At 49.8% G+C, this 24753-nt stretch overlaps 1 protein-coding gene across 3 annotated transcripts in view; it reads left to right on the forward strand.

Moving 5' to 3' along the window:
• abhd3 (abhydrolase domain containing 3, phospholipase) overlaps window positions 1-24753 on the forward strand; it is a 105143-nt gene that overhangs the window by 70950 nt on the left and 9440 nt on the right. For all 3 annotated transcript variants that reach the window (XM_038809206.1, XM_038809208.1, XM_038809207.1), the window contains 2 exons: window positions 4915-4963; window positions 5067-5232. In XM_038809206.1, coding sequence (XP_038665134.1) covers window positions 4915-4963; window positions 5067-5232 — 215 coding nt within the window. The remainder of the gene's footprint in view (window positions 1-4914; window positions 4964-5066; window positions 5233-24753) is intronic.

Below are 24753 nucleotides of genomic sequence, written 5' to 3' on the forward strand. Positions count from 1 at the left end.
GATCTGTACATCGCTTCTGTTAACCTTCTTAGGAGCTTTTGCAGCTCTGCTTTGTGTTAAATTCCAGGCAGCCAGTTGACGAAGTAGGATACCAGAAGTTAATCTTTACTCAGTTATAGATTTATAACACCGTGAAACAGTAGAAGCATATAGCTCTTAACTCTACCACAAAACCAGTGTCACTAAGTGTCTCTTTATAATGTCACTGGGGGACTTCCGGTTGCGGCTATGCGGAGCTAAGCCACACGTTCGGCAGCTCCCGCCAGGAACGGACCTTTGGGTCTTTTTAGGGCCCCCAGCGGCACTTTTGCGACGATTCCCGAGGTGGGAAGGAGTCAGCAGCAGTTCCCCATCAGTGTATGGCCTGGACGAGGAGTGGGGCAAGCAAGAGAGCGGTGGCAGCGCTTAAGAAAAAGCGACGGAAGAAGCACAAGATGGGGGCCGGTGGAGACCTAGAGGAATGGAGGCAGTGGGCGCAGGAGCAGCAGGAGACTCTCCAGCGCTGCTTTCGGGAGCTCAAAGTGGAGCTGCTTGAGCCGTTGAAGGCTTCCATTGACAAGCTGCTGGAGACTCAGACAGCCCAGGGGATGGCAATCCGGGAGATCGGACAGCAGGCCTCTGAAAGAGAGGATAAGGTCTCAGCCCTCGCGGTAAAGGTGGAGATGCATGAGGCGCTCCACAAAAAGCGGCAGGAGCGGTTCGAGGAGATGGAGAACCAGTCGAGGCAAAACAATTTGCGGATCCTGGGCCTCCCGGAGGGGTTGGACTTGGGAGCCTATGTGGTCGTCCTGCTGAATTCGCTGATGGGAGCTGGGTCCTTCCAGGGGCCCCAGGAGCTGGAGGGGGCCCACAGAATACTGGCAAGGAGGCCCAAGCCGAATGAGCATCCATGGGCGGTGCTGTTGCGGTTCCACTGGTTCGTTGACCGGGAGTGTGTGCTCAGGTGGACCAAGAAGGAGCGGAATAGCAGGTGGGAGAACGCGGTGGTGCGGATCTACCAGGACTTGAGTGCGGAGGTGGCTAAGCGGAGGGCCGGGTACAACCGGACGAAGGTGGTGCTACACAGCAAAGGAGTGAAGTTTGGCATGTTGCAGCCGGCGCGTTTGTGGGTCACCTACAAGGACCGACACTTTTACTTTGAGTTCCCGGAGGAGGCCTCATACAGTTCAAGGTGCTACATAGGGCTCATATGACCGGGATGAGGATGAGTAGGTTCTTTGGGGGCGAAGACAGGTGTACTAGGTGCTCGGGGAGCCCAGTGAACCATGCCCATATGTTCTGGGCATGCCCAGCGCTGGGGAAATTTTGGAAGGGGGTAGCAAGCACGGTGTCGAGGGTGGTAGGATCCAGGATCAAGCCAGGCTGGGGACTCGCAATATTTGGGGTTGCAGTGGAGCCGGGAGTGCAGGAGGTGAAAGAGGCCGGTGTTCTGGCCTAGTAGCCCGGTGGAGGATTCTTCTTCAGTGGAAGAATGCGAGGCCCCCAAGCGTGGAGGCCTGGATCAACGATATGGTGGGGTTCATCAAATTGGAGAGGGTGAAATTTGCCCTGAGGGAATCAGTACAGGGGTTTTTCATGCGGTGGCAGCCTTTCCTGGATTTCCTGGCAGAACGGTAGGGAAAAATAAAGGGCCAGCAGCAGCAGACCGGGGGGGGGGCGTCTCTTTGTTTTTGATTTGGGTTGAATCTTCGCTAACGACGGGCGTTTATTTATTGTTTCTCTTCTTTTTGTATTTAACGGAGGGGGGGGGGGTTGTTCTTTTTTGTTTTTCTTAATTGTTAATATTTTTGTTTGTTGTTAATATTTTCTGTTATTGATATTTTGTGAAAATCTGAATAAAAATTATTTTAAAAAATATATATAATGTCACTGGGCAGAGCAAGGAACCTTCATTACGAAACAACGGTCGTGGTCTGTTACACTTTGTACCATTATAGCATGGCAAAGAGGACTACAGCTGCAGGAGATGGAGAAAGGAAAGGAAGAGCAGGAGGAGGAGGAACCAGATGTGGCTGAGGTCTCTACAACCATTCACCTAGCTGCCAGAGATATCCACAATGGAATCACACATACATGATTCACCTAAACTGAGACTGTGAAGCCATATTGCATGAAGAATGGTACAATCCGGAATGGGCCAGCGTTTTGATCGATGATGCCTCAATGTAGTTTGTATTTGTCCTCCTGACAGAACAGAGTGTTTTGTTTAATGAGATCATGCCAAGTACATTTTGTCAGCAGAAGAACACAATTTGCATTGGCTGTTCCCATCCCATTTATCCCAATGGTTTCTCTCAGATATCAGGGTCACGGCAAAATCTTGCATTACCGTCCCCAAAAGGATGATCTTCTTCTTTTGGGATGATAGTGAGGACTTCATCAAGGGTCAGGAGACAAGAAATGATGACAGTAGCTTATTGAATACGACTGACCTGTAGGTGAAGTGTCTTGAGTCTTTTATACAATTGGGGTGTTTGGGCAGTGCATCTATGATCCTATTCTAGATGGCAAAACTAACTCCATGGATCCAAGGGTTTCTGTCAGTCTTTTCTTTCCAGGAGAAGGTGTATCCTTCCTGTTTGTTCCTTCAGCTGCCCCTCTTTAGGAAGGCAGGCTTCAATGAGTGGCCATTGCCAATTTAGAGTCATGATTGCTCACATGATACAATTACTATTCTTTTTTCTGGACCATCACTCTGAGTGACTCTTAACCATGAGCGTTCTAACATTCCAAGTTACAAAATTTATTTTGTTGACCATGAAGATAGAGATCCTGCAGGGTGTGGTTCCACAGCCACAGGAAAGTGGTACAGCCTATTTTTAAGGTACCTTTTCCAGCCTCTCCCTCATGATTTGATAAATGGTAGAAGTTTGAGGATGGGATTTTTCGACCGTGCCCACCCGGTGAAATTCCTGCCTGAGGTTAATGAACCTTTACATGGTCCCCATCCCATCAGTGGTGATCTTGCGGTGGGTGCAGCCAAAAATTCCAGCCCTGGATTACTTTTTGGTTAATGTAGGGACCTTGGACCATCATTGTCCATATGATTGTGACGGGTTAGTGGTGAGATTTCAGTAATGTGTTAAGCCACAATGGCTGGGACCACATTGTTGGTGCAGCCTTCTTCCACCTTTGTATCCATGAAAGTGGCCATTAGTGCAAAGGCCTGAGACATTTCCTGTTTGAGACTTATTTTGGAGTACAGAATCCATTGTACTTTTGAAGACAGCCAAGGCTTGCACATCTGTTAAAGATTTTAAATAACCAAACAGATGGCTAGGCTGATTTGCATAGAATGAATTAAAGCAATAGGAATTTAAAGAATTGTTTCTGGAATTCATACTGAGCTAGCCTTTCAATATTGCATAATTCAGAAAAGCCTTTTAACCAGTGGATAATATATTCTAATGCATCTGAAAACTTTGGCAGCAATGCTGATCTTTTATTTGTTAGCTTGCCAATTGTTAGAAGTAATGTGGCAACCAAATTATTTAATGATCGCCAACCTTTTCTAATCACAACATTGTCATCACTCACTTTAGTAAAGACAGATTTAACTCCGATATGAACTGTAAGGAAGGCCATTTTTACCCAACTTTTATACTCCTTCCACCTCTAAACCATGATTTATTTCTGTGAGGTAAGGCTTCCAAATCACAGCCACCTTCATGAAATTTGCAAAAGTTTTAAAATAGCCACTTCTGGAATGGTGCCGGCAACTTTTAAGTCACTTGATTAATCCCTGGGTTGAGAGGGTTGTCCTGTGACCAGAGGCTAGAAACTCCTTCTGGAGTTTAGAAGTTTAGGTGGTCTCACTGAAACATATGAAATTCTAAAGGACCCTTATAGCTCAGACACTGGAAGCTTATTTCGCCTGGTTGGGTATCTAGAACACAGGGGCACAGTCTTATAATAAGCGATTGATCATTTAGGACTGAGATGAGGCGAAATGTCTTCACTCAAGGATTGTAAAACCTTGGGATTTTCTACCCCAGAGGGTTGGAGATGTGGCATTGTTGAATCTATCTAAGGCAGAAATAGACAGATTTTCAGGCCCTCAGAAAATCAGAGGCTGGCAATTGCCTATGCGCTTCCAACAAATGAATGCCACTGTTTAATTATACTAAATAAAATCAATTGCTCACAAACTGTTGGGAACCTTTGAGCCCCAGACAATTTTTAAAAAATGTTCTTGCTTACTCCTTCTCTCCTTCAAAGCGATGGCTTGTGCTGAAATATGGTTCAGTGCCACAGACCACCTTCTGATACTTTGCCCAAGTATCCACTCTTCATTTGAGAGTCTAGATGGTGAGTGGCAATGAGCTATTTGACTGAAGGGGAATTACAGCCAAATCCTGTTTTTACTTGACATCCAACCGCATGCATTCTAGCAAAGATCAAGAGCTGGACCCCTGGCTGATCTTTGGGCAGCACGGTAGCATAGTGGTTAGCACAATTGTTTCACAGCTCCAGGGTCCCAGGTTCGATTCCCAGCTTGGGTCACTGTCTGTGCGGAGTCTGCACGTTCTCCCCATGTGTGCGTGGGTTTCCTCCGGGTGCTCCAGTTTCCTCCCACAAGTCCAAAGATGTGCAGATTAGGTGGATTGACTGTGCTAAATTGCCCTTAGTGTTTGGTGGGGTTACTGGGTTATGGGGATAGGGTGGAGCTGTGGGCTTGGGTAGGGTGCTCTTTCCAAGATTGGTCTCCTGCTGCACTGTAACTTCTATAATTCTATGATCTTTTCCCTCACCTTAGCTGAACGAAGTTGAGGCCAATTATACTGCTTTCTTCCCCTTCCCCGCCTATCCCAATACACAATATTTTAATTATTAAACTTTTACTTCAGGTTTCTTATATATATTTTGACATTTTTGTGTTTCATAAATTTCTATAATTTATTTTTTACATTATAGGCACAGGCACGTCTTGGAAAAATTATTTGATATTGACTACATCCTGAAGGTAAATACTTCCTTTGTTACTTTCTGTTCATTTTGGAAATAAGTTGGATACAGTAAATGTGTGTTGCTTTTATTTGATGCTTGCTTAACTTATTTCAATACAGGCTAAAACGATCCGAGAATTTGATGAACGGTTTACATCACTGATGTTTGGTTACAAGACAATTGCTGATTACTACAGAGATGCCAGTCCTAACCACAAACTAAAGTCCATTGAAATTCCTGTCTTGTGCTTGAATGCTTTAGATGATGTTTTCTCACCAGGCCATGGTAAGTTTATATTTCATATTTAGAGGCTCCATTAATCTTTAAATCTATCGTTCGGAGTTAAAAGGAGAGCAAAATTCAAAATCAATTCTCCCCTTCTTTTCAGATGTAGGTTTTCTTTCGTCAAAACTGTATAAACTTTTCATCTTTGTGGGTGCTTAGCTGCACACTATGGAGCTTTGGGGGGGGGGGGGGGGGGCACATGCAAGGGCAAATGGCTTTGTTCGATATGAGATAAAAATTCATCAGCATAAAATCCTGTTTTGCAGGAGACTCACTCGCAGAATTTGCTCTATAAAGTTAAAATTTACATTAGCATTAACTTTAATTTATTTCAAGTTGTTGACGCAAAGAGCTTGCAGTTCTTTTGAGGTAGTGGTGTAGTGGTATTGCCACTGGACTAGTAATCCAGAACCCAGAGTACTCTGGGGTCCCAGGTTCAAATCCCAGCAGATGGTGAAATTTGAATTCAATAAAAATGTGGAATTAAAAGTCTATTGATGACCATGAAATCATTGTATATTGTCATAAAAACTCATCTAGTCCTTTAGGGAAGGAAATCTGCCATCCTTACCTGGCCTGTCCTATATGTGACTCCAGACCCCCAGCAATGTGATTGACTCTTATCTGCTCCTCCAGGGCCATTAGGGATGGCATAGCCTGTGACGTCCAAGCCTCATGAACAAGTAAATAAAATAAATTAATAAAGGAAAATATTCCACTGATCTCTTGCTAAAGAAAGGAAAGTTGGGATAGTAATAATGCCCCTAAGAGACAAGCATAATAAAATTGCAGGCAGTGATAGCAGAAATATTAAATAATTATTTTGTTTCAGTATTTACCCCTTCAATGTCTTCATCCTCATATAGCTCTTCCATCTCGACATCTGGCAAGTCATCACCTCTTTGCAATGCTGGGTTGTGTAGTGTACAGCAAGGCCGGATGATGCATGGCACCCTGTGGGGAGCATGCTGGAGTGCTCTGCTAAATCTGTCCAGGCATTGGAACTGCATTTTTAGTATCCCTATGGTGTGTTCCACCAAAGTCTGGGTTGCGCAGTGAACTTCATTATACCTTCTCTCAGCAGGTGGCTAAGGCCACCGTATGGGCATCATCAGCCACGTTCTTTGGGGTGACCTTTGTCCCCAAGGAGCCAATCCTGGATCAGGTGCAGTCCATTGAATATGTCTGGAATCTGTGATTAACTCGAGATATGAAAGATGGACATTTCTAAGATATCAGGTGAAATCCTGCATGATCCGTTAGTCATGGTCACACATCAGCTACACTCTGAGTGAATGGAAGCCTTTGCAGTTGATGTACTGGACTGCTTGTTGCCAGGGAGCTTTAACAACCAGATGAATACAGGCGTTGGCACCTTGCACTTTTGGAAATCCAGAAATCTCAGAAAATATCAATGCTTGATCTCTGTCAACTTTCGCAAGATCATGGGCTTTGCAAAACTGGCACCTGTGAACTCCTGGATGCATTTGTGGGTTGATGCTTTGGAGATCATGTACAGAGGTCTCCAGTGGAGTCCTGGAAGGAGCCAGAACCGTAGATGTTGGGTTAGACAGTTATTTTCATTGCCATTGGCAATGAATGTCCTCTCAGTCCCCATGGCGCCAAATCCTGCAGATTTGAGTGGCCAGTTCACTTGACTTGTGCAGGCATTGGCGACACTTGTTCTTGCTCATCTGCGGATAACACATGCAGCTTCTTTACACCCAGGTCTAGTGAGGCACCTATGAATGATGACTCTCTGAGGATCATCCCCTTGGACATGAGGGTTTGGTTCCTCCCTTTGATAAGCCAGATGCCTCATTTGCATTTTTCTCCTTCTTCTCTCCTGCCTATAAGCAATAATGCCGGTAGTAACAACACCAGAATCCATCTTCCCGATGGTCAGCTAATTGAAGTATCAAAGAGAGAGACACAACAGTCAGCATTTGTTGGTAAAGATCCACTTTTGGTCAAGGAATAATTTGCGACTGCAGCCTCAAGGCCCCTCTGCACATGCCGGAGAGTCCTAGCCCCTGAAAAGATGCCCAGTGGGGGAGTGCACGTTTGCCATTTTTCCCCTTACCCCAACCCACTTGACCGATTGCCGACAGTTTTTGGCCAGGCAGCTAGATGTCTGCTTTCAGTTGAGGTGCTGGGATTGCCATGATCTGCACTCCAAGACTGAGCAGTTTGGCCTGACCGTGGGCAAATGTTCAGTTTGCGCATTACAATAATTAAGTGGGTCCGGAGGCTTCTGTGAGTGCTATATGACCACATTTACTAGGAGGTCCTCTAGTTTGTCCAATCGCTTAATAGTTCTGCGGTTGCATGATACTTAATGTGAAGGCTGCACACAAGGGATTGAAACTAGAGGAACAACCATTACTACTTTGAGGGATCACTATTATGTGATTGGGCATAATTGTTTCACTTCCCTCACTCCCTGCATGTCGAGTGAGTAGCTGCAAACCTCTCTCAGCTGTGCCGATGTCATCATCTTGGAATTAACATTGCAGTGGGCTGGTTATTTATTTCCCATAACCCCCTCCCCCAGTCATGTTTTTGTATCCAAACCTGCCCGCTTTACAGTCCCTTCCCTTACCTTACCTTCCCACAATTCTGGCTGGCCTTTTCTCATGATAGATTCATTGCCCATCAACACATTTAAAACCAGCCCACCTTCACCCTCGTGTGCACGCTGCAGAGACTTGCCTGAAACCCTCCCGAAACTGCGGTGGTGCAGCCTGCGAAGGCTGGTGCTTTTCACTGCAAGCGCTGTACAATAGAGGTTTTGCGAGCTCATCTTGAAGTCCCGAGCAAAGTGCAGGTGGCCTTCTGCACATTGCTTAAAAGCTGAATTGAAACATGTTGGGCGCGATTCTCCCAGCGCCATTTGCACCGGCGTGGCGCCGGTCACGGGCCGCTGTACATGGTGGGACCGCTGATTATCTGGCCCAGATGGGCCGAGTGGCCATGCGGAAAAAGCTGCTGGCGGGAACTCTGTGCGAAGGTTCGGGGGGCAGCCTGTGGGGGGGGGCTCCATCCCTGGGGGTGCCTCTGATGGAGTCTGGCCCGCGATCGGGCCCCACCGATCGGCGGCCGGCCTCCCCTCCCCCCCCCCCCCCCCCACTTTGTTACGTGTCCGGGCCCTGAACCCCCGCGCCATGTTGCGTCGGGGCCGGAGCGTTCAGTAAGGCCACTGCGCATGCATGGGTTGGTGCGTCGCCACTGCGCATGTGCGGGCTGGCGTTGCCCCCAGTGCGCACCAGGAATTGAGGCTGGAGCGACATAAACCGCTCCAGCACCATGCTGGCCCCCTGTGGGGGCCAGAAACGCTAATGCCCGCCCGTTTTGAGCCGTCGTGAAACGCGACGACTTTCACAACGGCGCAAACACTCTGTCCCACGATCGGAGAATCGCGTCCCATGTTCTAATTGCATGCCGACATCGGGTTTAAACTAAATGGAGGAGAATGATATCAACAAGTAGGCATCATAATGAGATATTAATGTATGCCAATTACATTTGCAATGTTCGATGGTGGGAAATGCGGCCCGCCATGGACATAGTCCGTACACACTTCCTCATCCTACATCATTGGGAAGTCTGTTTTCAGCTTCTTAGGAGATTTAGTTCTTCTCCTGCCCTGACTCCCGCCCCGATCAGGAGCGGAACCCTCTTTGACCAAACTTTTAATCAGGACCCGATTATCTCCAGATGCAACTTATTGCTAAGTTTTGCTTCACAAGATTCCTGTGAAATGCCTTTGAATTGGCTTGCAGGAGGTGCTATATGAATGTTGTTCTGTGACACTGTTAGAACTCTTGATTCATTTCAAATTTTCAAATGCGTAACCAGTCTTATACAATAAATATTGTCTATTTTATTTTCCAAATCTGATCTGTGTAATGGGCAAATGCACTGTCTGGGTCAGCACTGAACTATCGACTGGAAATGTCCCAGATTGTATCACTGGTCAGCTGCTAAGTTTGTTGGCTTCTGTTGCGCTGTGATGCAATGTGTTACAGTTGGTCACAGTGTTCCAGTCTGAGGAAATGATATTTGAAAATAACAACCTAAATTGCTGCTTTTGATCACTTTTTAGTGACTTCTATTGAAAGTGACTTTGTGTGGACATTGGGCTGGGGCAGGATCAGAATTGGATGTGATGCCCCAGTAGTCTCGTAGCCTGCCAAAAGTCAGTTCTACAGCCCACAGAAGTACTAGTAAGAGACTGGAACCTTTGTGATTCACCATGGACAGCCACCTTAGGAAAGGAAGTTGAAAAAGAAAGTTGGAACAAAAATCAATATATAAATGGTCTTGACATTGTATACTTAAATTGCAAGCAATATATTGCATCAGAATTATGATAGAACTTGAAACAAAATTGATAAATACTAACAATTGACATTAGCTGGTAACAGTTTGAAATTACATAGAGATTTTGCAGCAATACTTTTAGGTACGGCAAAAGTCCAGAGTTGGAGCCAACCTGATGAGAGAAAGACAGACAGAGAAAGAAGTTGTGCTCATGAGGTGGTAGACATGCATCACTTGAATTTGGCAGCTAGCATATTAAGGAATCACAAATGCACACGAAAAATGTGGGCAATTGACGACATTCATTTTGCATTTGTGGGTTGTCGCCCCAAAAATAAATATCAGTATATCAGCGAGGTTGCAACTTGTTAAAGATGGTAGCAAGCTAAAAGTGCTGCTCATAACCTTTCTGGGCTGCTGTAGCTCAGCTCAGTTTGTTTGACAGGTAGGTTCTTGGTGTTCGGAAATACTGAACTTGCACTTTCTTGACAACATGAATGTTGTTGGAGCACCATCTTTGCTAAACTATTCCTGCATTCTTGCAGCTATTTCTCCACGTCGAACAATTTCCACTACCTATCACTCTGGAAAAAGTACCATCAGTGTTGCCTCTGTAAGATCCTGCAAATTCATTGGCAGAATAGGCACACCAAAGCCAGTGTTCTTGCTCAGGCCAACATCCACATTACTGAGGCACTGACTACGCTCAATCAGCTCCGCTGGGTGGGCCACGTCTTCCGCATGCCTGACATGAGACTGCTGAAACAAGCGCTCTACTCAGGGCATTGACAAAAAAAAAGTCTCAGGAGGGCAAAGGAAACACTTCAAGGACACTCCCAAAGCCTCTTTCAAAAAGTACAATATTCCCACTGACATCTGGGAATCCCTGGCCCAAGGCTGCCCAAAATGGAGGAAAAACATCCTGGAAGGGGCTGAACACTCTAGTTTCATTCCGGGAGCAAGGTGAAGCCAAGCTTTGACAATGAAAGGAGTGCATAGCAACCCAGGCATCCGACCCACTCACTTTGCCAACCACTGTCTGCTCCACCTCCAACAGAGAATGTAGGTCGTGCATTGGACTCCTCAGTCACCTGAGAACTCATTTTTAATGTGGAAGCAAGTCATCCTCGACTCGGAGGGACTGCCTAAGAAGAAAAGAGCCGTGGCTGCACCCTCACTCTCTCCCTCCTCCTCCTCCTCCTCCTCCTCCTCCTCCTCCTCCCCCCCCATGCTGCTCGACGACTGGCAACTCCTCGGCCCTTCCCTCTGCTGCTGCAGCTGGCCCTGCAGCCACTGCGGGTTGTGGGTGTGGATGCTGCTGCATCTCCAAATCCAGTAGAGCGGCCCCAACCACTGCGCAGAACATAGCCGTTCTGTTCCCATGCACCGTGCTAACCTACAGAAGGGTGGTAGGAGGCAGAGAAACGGGACATGTTAGACGGACGTTAGTCGACACCTCGGCAGCCGCCAGCCATAGGATACCAGTGTGTCCCGGTGGCCTGGTCGCGCTGCTGACACGCGGTCAGCCTAACCCTTGGTCACTTTCTGCATCCAACGGCCAGTAAACTATGGCCTCCTCACGGGTGCATCAGTGGCCTGTGGCCGGAAGCCACAGGGGAACCAGCGGCCGTGTCCTCGTCACCTGCACACCATGGCATGCTGGGGGTGAGCGGGATTATCCGTCCCGCCAGCAGCAAGATTCTCCATCCCAGCAGCCGGCCAATGGGGTTTCCCATTGTTGACACCTCCACGCTGTGGTGATTGTAGATCTGAGTAGATGCAATACAACTGAGCAAGCACTAGAGGGAGCACGGGAGAGCTATATATACACAGGGACAGGAAGTGACGACACACTTCACGGAAGGCAGAACTGAAAGCAGGACACAGACACAAGCAGGCAGCATTTGAGGTAGCCATAAGTTAAGCTCTGAAGAGAGAACGAATTCACAATAAAGCATCTTCTCCACATTTGAGACTACGAGCTTTATTAAGACACGAGGAACAACACACACGCCATCGGGAAATCTGGCCTGTGTATTTTGAGGAGCAGAATGGTGAGCATATGTAGGATGCTCAGAGAGATAGCAGATTGGAAAAGTACCATCAGCAGAGGATAATAAGAGCCTGCAGAAATGCAGTGCACATTACATCTACAAGCTAATCTGTTTCTGTCTAAGCTTATCCTCTAAACAAGCACAAAATTCCACCTAAAAACGACATACGTGGGGAATTGTCATTTTTTTAAACATTGCTATTCCCAGGGCCTTGCAGATGTATTCTGCTACACCAACGCACTGCATCAGTTTCCTTTTCCCGCATTTTGGAGAGCATCACTTAGTACCAAAATGGTGCTCGTCCCTGAAAATTTATTAAGTGCCCTGTATTGTAATATAGATGAGTTTTTAATGCAATGATTGATCACAGGGCTCTGTCTTGCAAAGATTAGTTGACCATTACAATGACTGCCATTGTGTAAATGTGCATTTTAGTACTTTTCCCTATGTAGTAAGTGCCATCATGATTTCAAAACTCTACAAAAATGTCCTGGAAACTCTCCTGTCATGTTTTGTGTTATTTAAATATCCAAAGATCTTAGCTTTGAAAAAAGTCCTGCTATTGAAAGTAAAAGTAAAGCCATTGCTTCACTCCATTGATCGACAGGTAATCTACTATGAAAGGGAAATGAAAGCGTAGCTGTGGCTTACAAAAGGCCAACTGATTTTCCATTTTAAATGGTCTCTTTGGCTGCTTTGATAGTTGATGCTAATATGCATGTTTGGCTGGGTGACTCACTTACCTCAGCAGGGGACTTCATTCACAATTTGATTGACAGCTTTACGAGGTTATTAAAGCATAATATGCCTTAGATGTAGTAAATGGATAAGTTTGTTTTTACAATAAAGTGACCACTTGAAGGGATTTACATTTTTTGAATGGCTTTTATGAATGAGAGCTTTTTCCCAGTATGGATTGTCTTTGAATAGGACAGCTATGTTGCCTGTTAATTTATTTTTAATGTCAATTTTTCCAAACCTTTTGTGCTACAGAACTCCTTGCGACTTCCCAAGAGCATTGGGGAACCCCGAGCATCTTCATAATGTTGACACCCCTTTTTTGCCTCAAAACAGGTGTGAACAAAGGAATCAAATGTAGACAAGTCTTCTCGCTATATCTCTGTATATATTAGGAAGAGGTACACAGTCACAAATACATTCACCACCAGCATAACCCTCTCACATTAACCTCTTGCCAAGCCACCTTCCCATGGCCCCTTAACATCAACCCCTGGAAGTAGTACCCACTTTAAGAATGGATATTCTGGTAATAATTTAAAAGTTCTCTTTATTAAAAAAGTACTTAGTTTTAGTTTTACCTTTTGTAATTTTTAATGGGAGGAATAATGCTGGAAAGCTGATTCTCATTAGTTAGCCTATCAGTATCCAGTGCTCCAAGAGACCTTGCTCTAATTGGCCTATATCATTGCTGTATTTCTTTTTTTTAACAAACAATTTTATTGAAGTATTTTCCGGCATTGTAAACAGTTACAGATAACGAAAAAAAAGGCAAAAATTGTGCAAACATCAATGTAAAATCAATACTTCAATCAAACCATACTGCACAAGCCCGCTCCTCCCCCATAAACACTACCCGCCTATTTATCCCTCCTACTCTACTCTAATCTCTTTCCCCCCCCCTCCCCCCCCCCCCCCCCCCCCCCCCCCCGCTGACATTCACTCTCCCGCGAAGAAGTTGATGAATGGTTGTCACCTTCAGGCGAACCCCAGTACAGATCCCCTCAGGGTGAACTTAATTTTTTCCATATCCAGAAAACTTGACATGTCCGAAAACCATAGTTCGGTCTTCGGGGGTTTTGAGTCACTCCATACCAGCAGTATTCGCCGCCGGGCTATTAGGGAAGCAAAGGCCAAAACATCGGCCTCTTTCTTGCCCTGGACTCCTGGGTCTTCCGAAACCCCAAAAATTGCCACCCCTGGACTCATCGCCACCCTTGTTTTTAGCACCCGGGACATGATCCCCGCAAATCCCTCCCAGTACCCCCTAAGCTTAGGACATGCCCAAAACATGTGAACGTGGTTAGCTGGTCCTCCCGTGCATCTAGCGCACTTGTCCTCTACCCCAAAGAATTTGCTCATCCGAGCTACCATCATGTGGGCCCGGTTGAGTTTACCCTACTCAGGGCTTCGGCCCACAGCCCTTCCTCCATCTCCCCGCCAAGGTCCTCCTCCCATTTGAGTTTCAGTTCCTCCGTCTGGGACTCTTCCCCCTTCATGAGCACCTTGTAAATATCCGAGACTCTCTACCCTCTCCTCCTTCTCCTCTAGAGACTATTCTGTCCTGGATCCCTGTTGGTGGGAGGCGTGGGAAGGATGGGACCTGTCTGCGGACAAAGTCCTGCATCTGTAAGTACCTAAAGTCATTACCCCTTACCATGCCAAATTTCTCCTCCAAGCCCCTCAAACTCGCAAAGTTCCCCTCCAGGAACATATCGCTCACCCCCGCCTGTCACCATGTTCAAAACCCTCCATCCATGTTCCCGGGGGCAAATCGATGATTATCACATATTGGAGCCCTGACAGACGCACCCACCTCCCCTACATGCCTCCTCCACTGGCCCAATATCCACAGGGCCGCCCCCACTACCGGGCTGGTGGAGTACCTGGCCGGCGACAGCGGTAGGGGAGCTGTGACCAGGGCTGCCAAACTCGTGCCCCTCAAGAAGCCACCTCCACCCGCTCCCAGATAGACCCCGTACCCACCATCCACTTCCTTATCATGGCTATGTTAGCCGCCCAGTAGTAGTTGATCAGGCTCGGCAATGCCAGCCCTCCGTCTCTGCGGCTCCTTTCAAACATCGCCTTCTTCACCCGCGGGGATTTTCCCTCCCATACAAAGCTCATGATAATTTTGCCAGTCCTTTTGAAGAAGGACCGTGGGATAAAGATCGGGAGGCACTGGAAGATGAACAGGAATCTAGGGAGGATTGTCATCTTTACAGTCCTGCACCCTCCCTGCCAGTGACAGCGGGAGTCATTCCATCTCCGAAACTCCCTCTTCATTTGTTCCACCACTCTAGTCAAATTTAACTTCTGCACCTGCCCCAGTCTCATGCCACCTGTATCCCCAAGAACAGGAAGCTTTCCTCAACCAGTCTAAATGGCAGCTCCTTCAGTCTATTCTCCTGGCCCCTTGCCTGCACCACAAACATCTCACTCTTGGCCATATTTAATTTGTACCCTGAAAACCGGCCGAACTTCCTCAATGTTTCCAGTATATTTTCCATCCCGGCCAGTGGGTCCGACACGTACAGGACCATAGAGAGAGACCCTATGTTCCAACCCCCCACCCCCCCATCCCAGTCATTCCCTGCCGCCCCTTCGCAGCACTCAACGCAATCACCAACGGCTCTATGGCCAGCGCAAACAGCAACGGGGAGAGTGGGCATCCCTGTCTGGTCCCGCGATGTAGTCTGAAATAATCTGACATTACCCTGTTTGTCCTAACACTAGCTTTTGGGGCCTGGTATCCAATTCACCAGGGCCTTCCCGAACCCAAACCGTCCAAGCACCTCCCACAAATAGCCCCACTCCACCCGGTCGAAGGCCTTCTCAGCGTCCATTGCCACCACTACCTCCACCTCCTTGCCCGTCGGGGGCATCATGATTACATTAAGCAATCTTCTCAAGTTAGCTGTCAGCTGCCTGCCTTTCACAAACCCTGTCTGATCGTCCCCAATCACCTCCGGTACGCAGTCCTCAATTCTAATCAGCAGGACCTTTGCCAGGAGCTTGGCGTCCACACTGATCAGGGAGATTGGCCTGTATGACCCGCAGGATTCTGGTCCTTGTCCCGCTTCAATATCAGCGAGATGGTGGCTTGCGACATCGGCGGCGGCAGGGTCCCTCTGTCCTTTGCCTCATTAAAAACCCTAGTCAAGGCCGGTCCCACTATCTCCGAGAACTTCTTGTAAAACTCAACTGGGTATCCATCCGGCCCTGGGGCTTTCCCCGACTGCATGGCTTTTAGGCCCCCCAATACCTCCTCCACTCTAATCGGGGCCCCCAGCCCATCCACTCTCCCCCCCCCCCCCCCCCCCCACCTACTGTTGGGAATGTTAGCCCGTCCAGAAACCTTTTCATCTCCTCCGGCTCTTTCGGGAGTTCTGAAGTATACAGCTTACTATAGAAGTCCCGGAATACCTTATTCAGTCCTGCCGGGTCCTCCACTCTGCTCCCCTCCCCATCAATCACTCTACTTATTTACCTGGCCGCCTCCCTCTTCCTGAGTTGCTGCGCTCGCAATCTGCTGGCCTTCTCCCCATGCTCATACACCACTCCCCTCGCCTTCCTAAGCTGTTCCATGGCCCTACTCGTGGATAGCACCCCCAGTTCCGCCTGTAATCTCCGTCTCTCCCTGAGTAGGTCCTCCCCAGGGGACCCCGCATGTTCCGCGTCTATCCGATAAATTTCCACAAGCAGTCTGTCCATTTCTGCTCTGTCCGCCCTGACCCTGTGAGCCCGAATTGAGATCAGCTCCCCCCTCACTATTCCCTTCAACGCCTCCCACAGGGTCGCTGCTGAAACCTCCGCACGTATCGTTCACCTGCAAGTAGTTTTGCATACACTTCCGCAGTCTCTCACATATCCCCTCCTCCGACAACAATCCTACGTCTAACCTCCATTGTGGGCGTTGGTAATTCGCCCTTCCAACCTGCAGGTCCACCCAGTGCGGGGCATGGTCCAAGATAGTGATTGCCGAATATTCCGTATTCCTTACCTCCCTTACACAGTCCCTGCTCAAGATAAAGAAATCAATCCTAGCGTATACTTTATGAACATGTGAGTAAAACGAGTAGCCCCTTCCTGTCGGCAGTCTAGCTCTCCATGGGTCCACTGCCCCCATTTGCTCCATGAACCCTTTCAGCTCTCTTGCCATTGCTGGGTGTCTACCCGTTTTGGACACGACCGGTCCAGCCCCGGGTCAAGGACCGTATTAAAGTTCCCCCCCCCCCCCCATTATCAATCTATGTGAGTCTAGGTCCGGGATCTTCCCCAGCACTCTTTTGATAAAGTCCACGTCGTCCCAGTTCTGAGCATATATGTTCACCAGCACCACTCTTCTCCCCTCCAGTTTGCCACTTACCATCAGGAATCTGCCCCCCCCTGTCTGCGACTAAGCCTTCCACCTCAAATTGAACCCGCTTATTGATCATAATTGCTACCCCCCTGGACTTAGAACCCAAGTCCGAGTGGAAAACCTGGCTAATCCAGCCCTTCCTTAGCCTAGTTCTGCTGGTCAGACACTTTCAGATGTGTCTCCTGCAACATAATTACGTCCACCTTCAGAGCCCGCAAATGCGCGAACACACGTGCCCTTTTAACTGGCCCATTTAGTTCCTTGATGTTCCTGGTGATCAGCCTGGTTGGGGGGCACAACCCCCCCCCCCCCTCCATGCCGGTCAGCCATAACCTTTCTCGGGCCGGCCCCTGACCCGTGCGCCACGCCATTCTTGGCTCGCCTCTTGGCCGCCTCCACCCCCGACCTTCCCATTGCCTACTTCAGATCCCCCCCACATCATCAGAATACCTCCCCACCCCTCCCCAGAAACATCCCCCGGTAACCCCACCCCTGCCATCCATTGGCTGTATTCCACCCACGTGACTCCCTTGACTAGCCAATCTGCTAGCCCGGTGACTCATCACTCCGGCGCCCATGTGTCTCATTCCCATTGTTTCCCCGACCTCATCCCCTCACTCCCCAGTACACTATCCCCCACTCCAACCCACTGGAGCAATCTCACTAACACAGGAAGGTCAAACCAGATGTAAACCTCAAACAGCCCCACGAGGCTGCTCCAGGTGCAATACAGTTCCAGCTGTGTACAGAGAAAAGTGTTAACCCAGGTCCCTTTCCGAGCATTAATAAAATAACACAGCAATAACCCAGTACCCGTACAACACCCACCCGAAACAAACATAAAAACCATAGACATAAATGAAACGAAAGCTCCCAACCAACATCTTTAATCCCCATTGCTGACCGGCCACCCCTTTGTTACAATACCGGCTCTAGCGCACTCAGAGAGCCCAACAAAAGGTACCCACCACAGCAGAAAGATCAAAGAAAAATAAATAAAAGCAACAAAAACAGAAAAAAGACCATCCGAGGATCCCACCCCCCCCCCCCCCCCCCCCCCCCCCCCCCCACCCCCAGGCAAAAACTGCCCACATAAAATACACCACATGGCACCTTTAAAACAGTGAACAGTCGACCAACAGTCCAGGCACAGTCGGCATCCCTTTAAATGGTAATTCTCGGACCCTAGCTTGCGTCCGTGGGTCCTTTTTTGGGACCAGCCCCTGATCCCTCGCAAAGTCCATCGCTTCTTCGAGCTCGGAGAAGTAGTGGTGTTGACCCTAATGCGTAACCCAAAGACGAGCAGGGAAGAGCAGACCAAACTTCACGTGCTTCTTGATCAACACCTCCTTAACTTGTTTAAAGGCTGCTCGCCGCCTAGCCACCTCCTGGCTTAGGTCCTGGTAGATGCGAAGAACACTGTTGTTCCACGTGCTGCTCTTGGCGCTCTTTGCCCACTGCAGCACCCGCTCCTTTTCCACAAACCTGTGGAACCTAATCACCATCGGACGGGGGGGACCCCCCCGGACGCACCTGTCTCGCCTGCACTCTGTGTGCCCCCTCCAGCTCCGCCGGTCGCGGAATGGCTTCAGCCCCCATCAGCTGCATCAGCAGGTCCGCCACAAACGCTGTGGCATCAGCTCCCTCAGCCCCCTCCGGGAGGCCGATGATCCTCAGATTTTGTCTGTGGGCTCTATTTTCCATCTCCTCTACTCTGTCCAGCAGTCTTCCCTGCCTCTCCTTCAACCCGTCGACTTCTAGCGCCGCAATCGTCTGCGCATCTGTCTGCTCCTCCACCGCCTTTCCCAGCTCCGTAACTTTTTCATCCTGGGCATCAAGCCTCTGGTTCAGCTGATCCACTGCCTTATGAAGTGGGTCCAAGTTATCCCGCTTCAACGACTCGAAACTGCTCTTAATAACCTGAGCATGTTTTCCAGCGCTTGCTGGGTCCGAGGTCCACAGGTCCGCCATCTTGGGTCCCGGGTCAGCTTCCCCTGCACCTTGTCTTTGTCCCTTCCTCTCCCGTTTTCGCTGCTTCCTGCTCTCCCGCGGTTCCATGCAGCTCTGCCCGCTCCTCCGCACCTCTGTGGCCGTCCTTTCACTGCTCCACAGTCCCGCAAAACCAGGGAACCAGCTCCTTAAGTCCCGCCGGAGTGAGAGCCCCCGATTGTGCGGCTCACTCACTCATTGCCGCAACCGGAAGTCTTCATTGCTGTATTTCTTTTTGAAATTTGGTCAGTTTCCCTTTCAAACTGGTGTTTACCACACACGTGGCAGCCGCCAATTCACTGGACCCCCTGGAAACCCTTCATGGGCCTCAAGGGGTCCACAGACCCCAGTTGGGGAACCCCTGCCGTAGTGGATACTGGGTGAGTGTCTATAGGTGGGATTATGGAAAGGGCATGGGGATTTTGAGGGGGCATGGTTGGCATGAGGGGCATAGAGGGGGCATAAGGGGCCTAGAGTGGCAATGGGACATGTCAAGATGGGTGGGGGTGAAGGTTAGGGAGCACAATAATTATTATGTGTTAGAATTATGAGGTTTGATGAGCCATCAATTGCACGAGAGACGAGTTGCTATACAAAAGTTAGGCTTTAATAAGCTAGAACTTAGCCCTGCAGTTGACTACAATAAAATGGACGACCGCCGGGCGTTCCGACTATTTATACCTCGGTATGGAGGCGTGGTTAACTCAGCCTCTCGACCAATCGGAGAGCCGTCACATGACTGGTCTCAACCAATCGGTCGAGAGGCACATGACCGACCAGGGCCAATGGTAAGCCGGTGTTCTGCACCAATGGCAGACAGCTATGCAAATCATACCACCACATTCACCCCTTGCGGAGAAAGAAGCCGGGGGGGGGGTATCAACGAGAGCTGGGGGGGAACTGGTGGTATGAGTAGCAACCAGGAGAACAAAAATTTTCTCTCCTTTTCTTTAATTACATTTTTGGCTTCCCACTGGCCCAGACAATTAGCAATATTACACAAGGTCCCAACAAAGTCCATGGAGCTGTTGAAATTTAGATCAATTCGATCAGTCTTTTCGTGGCCCGTGACGTTCTGGCAGACCGCCGCAGTGGAGTAGGTGACGTCGGTTCAGCCGATGGTGGTGGTTCCGCTGACGTCCTGGAGGCCGGGAGCGATGGTCCTTGAATAGTCTCCGTCACCCGAGCTGGCGGGAGACCGCGTCCTGCCGACCGTCGGGGTACTCCACGTACGCATACTGCGGGTTAGCGTGGAGTAACTGGACTTGTTCCACCAACCGGTCGGACTTGTGCACCCGCACATGCTTCCGGAGCAAGATGGGCCCGGGGGCAGCCAGCCGTGCCTGTCCGTGGAACAGCTCCCCCCTGACTGTGGCGGGTTCACGAAAAAGAAAGGACAAGTGTTCCACGCCATCGGGAACCCAGCCCATTGGGGGTGGAGCATCAGGGGGCGGAGCATTGGGTGAGAGCTTCAGGTGATGTCCTGAGGCCATCCCAACGTGGGCGGTTTTGGCAGGGCGGAGCATTGCAAAAGCGGCGCCGGTCCAGATTTCCTCGCAAACGGGGAATCTCCGGCCGACCGCCAAACGCGATTTCCGCATCACCACCGCCCGGAGAATACCGCCCAATGTGTTTCACATTCCCATGGAGAGGAGGTCAGAGGAAGCCATTTTAAAAATCAGGTTACTGGCTTGTCTACAAATCAATAAATATCACGGACAGACAGCAGTTTTGTGTGGTCAGCAGAGGGAACCGGCTATTTGGTTTTTCAAGCTACCATGGCCAGGTGTGGGAGGGAGATGGTCTCTGGTTGAACAGGTGCATCCTTATACCCTTCAGCAATTCCAGTGAATTCATTCTGCCGTAACGGGGGAGGGGTGTAAGAGAGAGTGAGATCATCAGAGATACATACTGCCAGTGGTGAATTTAAGGAATTCCAAGAACTGAGGAAGGTAGCTGGAAACAGGATCACAAGATCTCGTCGGAAACTGGGAACAACTGGGAACTGCTTGCTCTAAGGACTGAAATTCTATGGGGACGGCAATATGTGATAAGTATAAAGGGTTCCTTTATAAAAGTTCCCCTCTGCAGTTTAAAGAACAAGTTGCCCACAAAACGAAAACAGTGTTTAGTCAACAGTAAATGTGTTACAGTAATATGTGAAATCATACCATGTTGTTCTTTCAGCCAGTAAGTAGAAGTTTAAATCTCTTTCCAAAAGTTACCTGTCTCTATGTAGATCATAACAGTTGGAGGTGACTTCCGGTTGCGGCTATGACCAGCTAAGTCGCACGTTTGGCTGCTCCTGCTACAAAGGTGTTTTCGGGCCGATTGGAGGGCCCCAACGGCGCTGTAAGGACAAATCCCGGTGGGGGAAGGCTCCCTGAAGAGAACCAGACCAACTTTATGGTCGGTACCCGGAGTGGGGTGGTAAAGAAGCAACAGCAGCTCCCAAAAAAAAGCGGGGGAAGAAGACCAAAATGGCGGCCGGTGGAGCACCCGAGGAATGGAGGAAATGGGCGGAGGAGCAGCAGGCCGCTCTCCTGCGCTTCTTTACGGAGCTGAAAATGGAGCTCTTGGAGTCAATGAATGCGACGACCACCAGGCTGATGGGAGCCCAGGCGACCCAAGAGGCGTCGATTCGGGAGCTGCAACAGGAGATGACTGTGAGGGAGGAGGAGGCCACGGTCCTCGTGGGAAAGGTAGAGGTGCACGAGGCACTCCACCTGAAATGGCAGAGCCGTTTTGAGGAGCTGGATACCCGAATGAGGCGGAAGAACCTGAGGATCTTGGGCCTGGCAGAAGGCCTGGAGGGGTCAGACCTCCCGGGATATGTAGCAGAAATGCTGAGCTCCCTGATGGGGGCAGGGGCCGTCCCTTCGCCCCTGGAGCTGGAAGAGGCCTACAGGGTCATGGCTAGGAGGCCAAGAGCAAATGAGCCCCCGAGGGCGGTGCTGGTGCGGTTCCAGCGACCTCAGCGGACCGTGAGAGAGTGCTGGAGTGGGCCAAGAGGGAAAGGAGCAGCAAGTGGGAGAATTCGACGGTGAGGGTCTACCAGGACTGGAGTGCGGAGGTGGCAAAGCGGCGGGCCCGGTACAACCGGACGAAGGCGGTGCTACATGCAAAACGGATCAGGTTCGGAATGCTGCAGCCAGCGCGCTTGTGGGTCACCTACAGGAACCAACACCACTATTTTGAGTCCCCAGAGGAGGCGTGGGCCTTTGTACAGGAAGAGAAACTGGACTCGAATTAGACCCAGGGGATACTTGGCGGCCGTAGCCGCTCGGGTACTTTCAGCTGAATTCTTGTTTGGATTTTGAACTCTTGCTGTGGTTTTTTCTTCTGATGTTTTTCCCCCTTTGCCAACTTCCCTTAGTTATTGTTATTGTGGTTATTCATGGTTATTTATGGTTATTTATGCTGTTTGGTAGAGGGCAACTGTTAAGTACATTGTTATTTGTTATTTATCTGTTATTTATAATGTTAAGTTGGGGAGGTGGGACGGGGGGGGAGAGCAGATCGGGGATATGGGCTCCTAGGGGGGTTCTTTTACAGGCATGGACGGGGACGGGGGTGGAACTGAAGATGGCGGGGTGGGGTGTGGCAGGGCGAAAGCGCGGGCTTTCCTCTGTTTTCCCGCGCGCGGGGCAGAGGAGGGGGGAGGGGAGGAGTGCGGGGCGTGGCTAGCAATGGCGACCTTTCCCGCGCTGGAGCGGGGCCAGGGAGGAGTGGCAAGGGGGGGGGAGGCCCCCCCCCCGAGCCGGGGGGGAGTCGGAGTGGGGCAGGAGCAGCCGGGTCAGCGTGAACCAGCTGACTTACGGGAGTACGATGGAGGGTACATCGCGGCTAGGAGGGGTCCTAGCCTGGGGGGGGGGGGGGGGGGGGTTAGGGAGGGACACCGGGTTGCTGCTGAAAAGACCAGAAACGGGAAGTGGAGGACTGGAGAGGTGGGGGAGGGGGACATCGCCATGGGGAGCGGGTCAGAAGGGGAGGGTCGACCCGGGGCGAGCAGGGAACAGGACATGGCTAATCGGCAGGGGAGGGGGGCGGGTCGTCCCGCGACCCGGCTGATCACTTGGAACGTGAGGGGGTTGAATGGGCCGGTCAAGAGATCAAGGGTATTCTCACACCTAAAGGGACTGAAGGCTGATGTAGCAATGTTACAGGAGACCCATTTGAAGGTAGTGGACCAGGTTCGCCTGAGAAGGGGGTGGGTGGGACAGGTGTTCCACTCTGGATTGGATGCAAAGAACCGGGGGGTGGCGATTCTGGTGGGAAAGAGGGTGTCGTTCGTGGCGGAGGAGGTGGTGGCGGATAAGGAGGGTAGGTATGTGATGGTGAAGGGTAAGCTGCAGGGGGAGAAAGTGGTGATGGTCAACGTATATGCCCCGAACTGGGATGACGCGGGTTTTATGAGGCGCCTATTGGGCCTCATTCCGGGACTGGAGGCAGGGGGCTTGATCATGGGGGGGGACTTTAACACAGTGCTGGACCCCGGGCTAGACAGATCGAGCGCAAGGACCAATAGGAGGGCCGGCAGCGGCAGAAGTGCTGAGGGGGTACATGGAGCAGATGGGAGGAGTAGACCCATGGAGGTTTGGTAGGCGAGGGCGAGGGAGTATTCCTTTTTCTCCCACGTCCATAGAGTGTACTCCAGAATCGATTTCTTCGTGTTGAGCAGGGGGCTGATCCCGAGGGTACGGGAAGCTGAGTACTCGGCCATTGCGATCTCTGATCATGCACCGCATTGGGTGGATGTGGAAATGGGGGAGGCGCGAGATCTGGGACGATGTTCCAGGGGCATGGGAACCTGGATTGTAGTTTTGGGGTACGGGAGATTGAGAGTATAGAGGTCAGGAGCACAGATTTGACTTCGCAGGAGGGTGCCAGTGTTCAGGTAGGTGGTTTGAAGTGTGTCTACTTCAATGCCAGGAGTATACGAAATAAGGTAGGGGAACTGGCAGCATGGGTTGGTACCTGGGACTTCGATGTTGTGGCCATTTCAGAGACATGGATAGAGCAGGGACAGGAATGGTTGTTGCAGGTTCCGGGGTTTAGGTGTTTTAGTAAGCTCAGAAAAGGGGGCAGAAGAGGGGGAGGTGTGGCGCTGCTAGTCAAGGACAGTATTACGATGGTGGAAAGGATGCTAGATGGGGACTCTTCTTCTGAGGTAGTATGGGCTGAGGTTAGAAACAGGAAAGGAGAGGTCACCCTGTTGGGAGTTTTCTATAGGCCACCTAATAGTTCTAGGGATGTAGAGGAAAGGATGGCGAAGATGATTCTGGAAAAGAGCAAAAGTAACAGGGTAGTTGTTATGGGAGACTTTAACTTTCCAAATATTGACTGGAAAAGATATAGTTCGAGTACATTAGATGGGTCGTTCTTTGTACAATGTGTGCAGGAGGGTTTCCTGACACAATATGTTGACAGGCCAACAAGAGGCGAGGCCACATTGGATTTGGTTTTGGGTAATGAACCAGGCCAGGTGTTAGATCTGGAGGTAGGTGAGCACTTTGGAAACAGTGACCACAATTCGGTGACCTTTACGTTAGTGATGGAAAGGGATAAGTATACCCCGCAGGGCAAGAGTTATAGCTGGGGGAAGGGCAATTATGATGCCATTAGACATGACTTAGGATGTGTAGGTTGGAGAAGTAGGCTGCAAGGGTTGGGCACACTGGATATGTGGAGCTTGTTCAAGGAACAGCTATTGCATGTTCTTGATAAGTACGTACCAGTCAGGCAGGGAGGAAGGGGTCGAGCGAGGGAACCGTGGTTTACCAAAGAAGTGGAATCTCTTGTTAAGAGGAAGAAGGAGGCCTATGTGAAGATGAGGCGTGAAGTTTCAGTTGGGGCGCTTGATAGTTACAAGGAAGCGAGGAAGGATCTAAAGAGAGAGCTAAGACTAGCAAGAAGGGGACATGAGAAGTCTTTGGCAGGTAGGATCAAGGAAAACCCAAAAGCTTTCTATAGGTATGTCAGGAATAAAAGAATGACTAGGGTAAGAGTAGTGCCAGTCAAGGACAGTGGTGGGAAGTTGTGTGTGGAGGCTGA

Source organism: Scyliorhinus canicula, chromosome 10 (genome assembly GCF_902713615.1).
Source record: "Scyliorhinus canicula chromosome 10, sScyCan1.1, whole genome shotgun sequence".
In the NCBI taxonomy this organism is placed as follows: domain Eukaryota; kingdom Metazoa; phylum Chordata; class Chondrichthyes; order Carcharhiniformes; family Scyliorhinidae; genus Scyliorhinus; species Scyliorhinus canicula.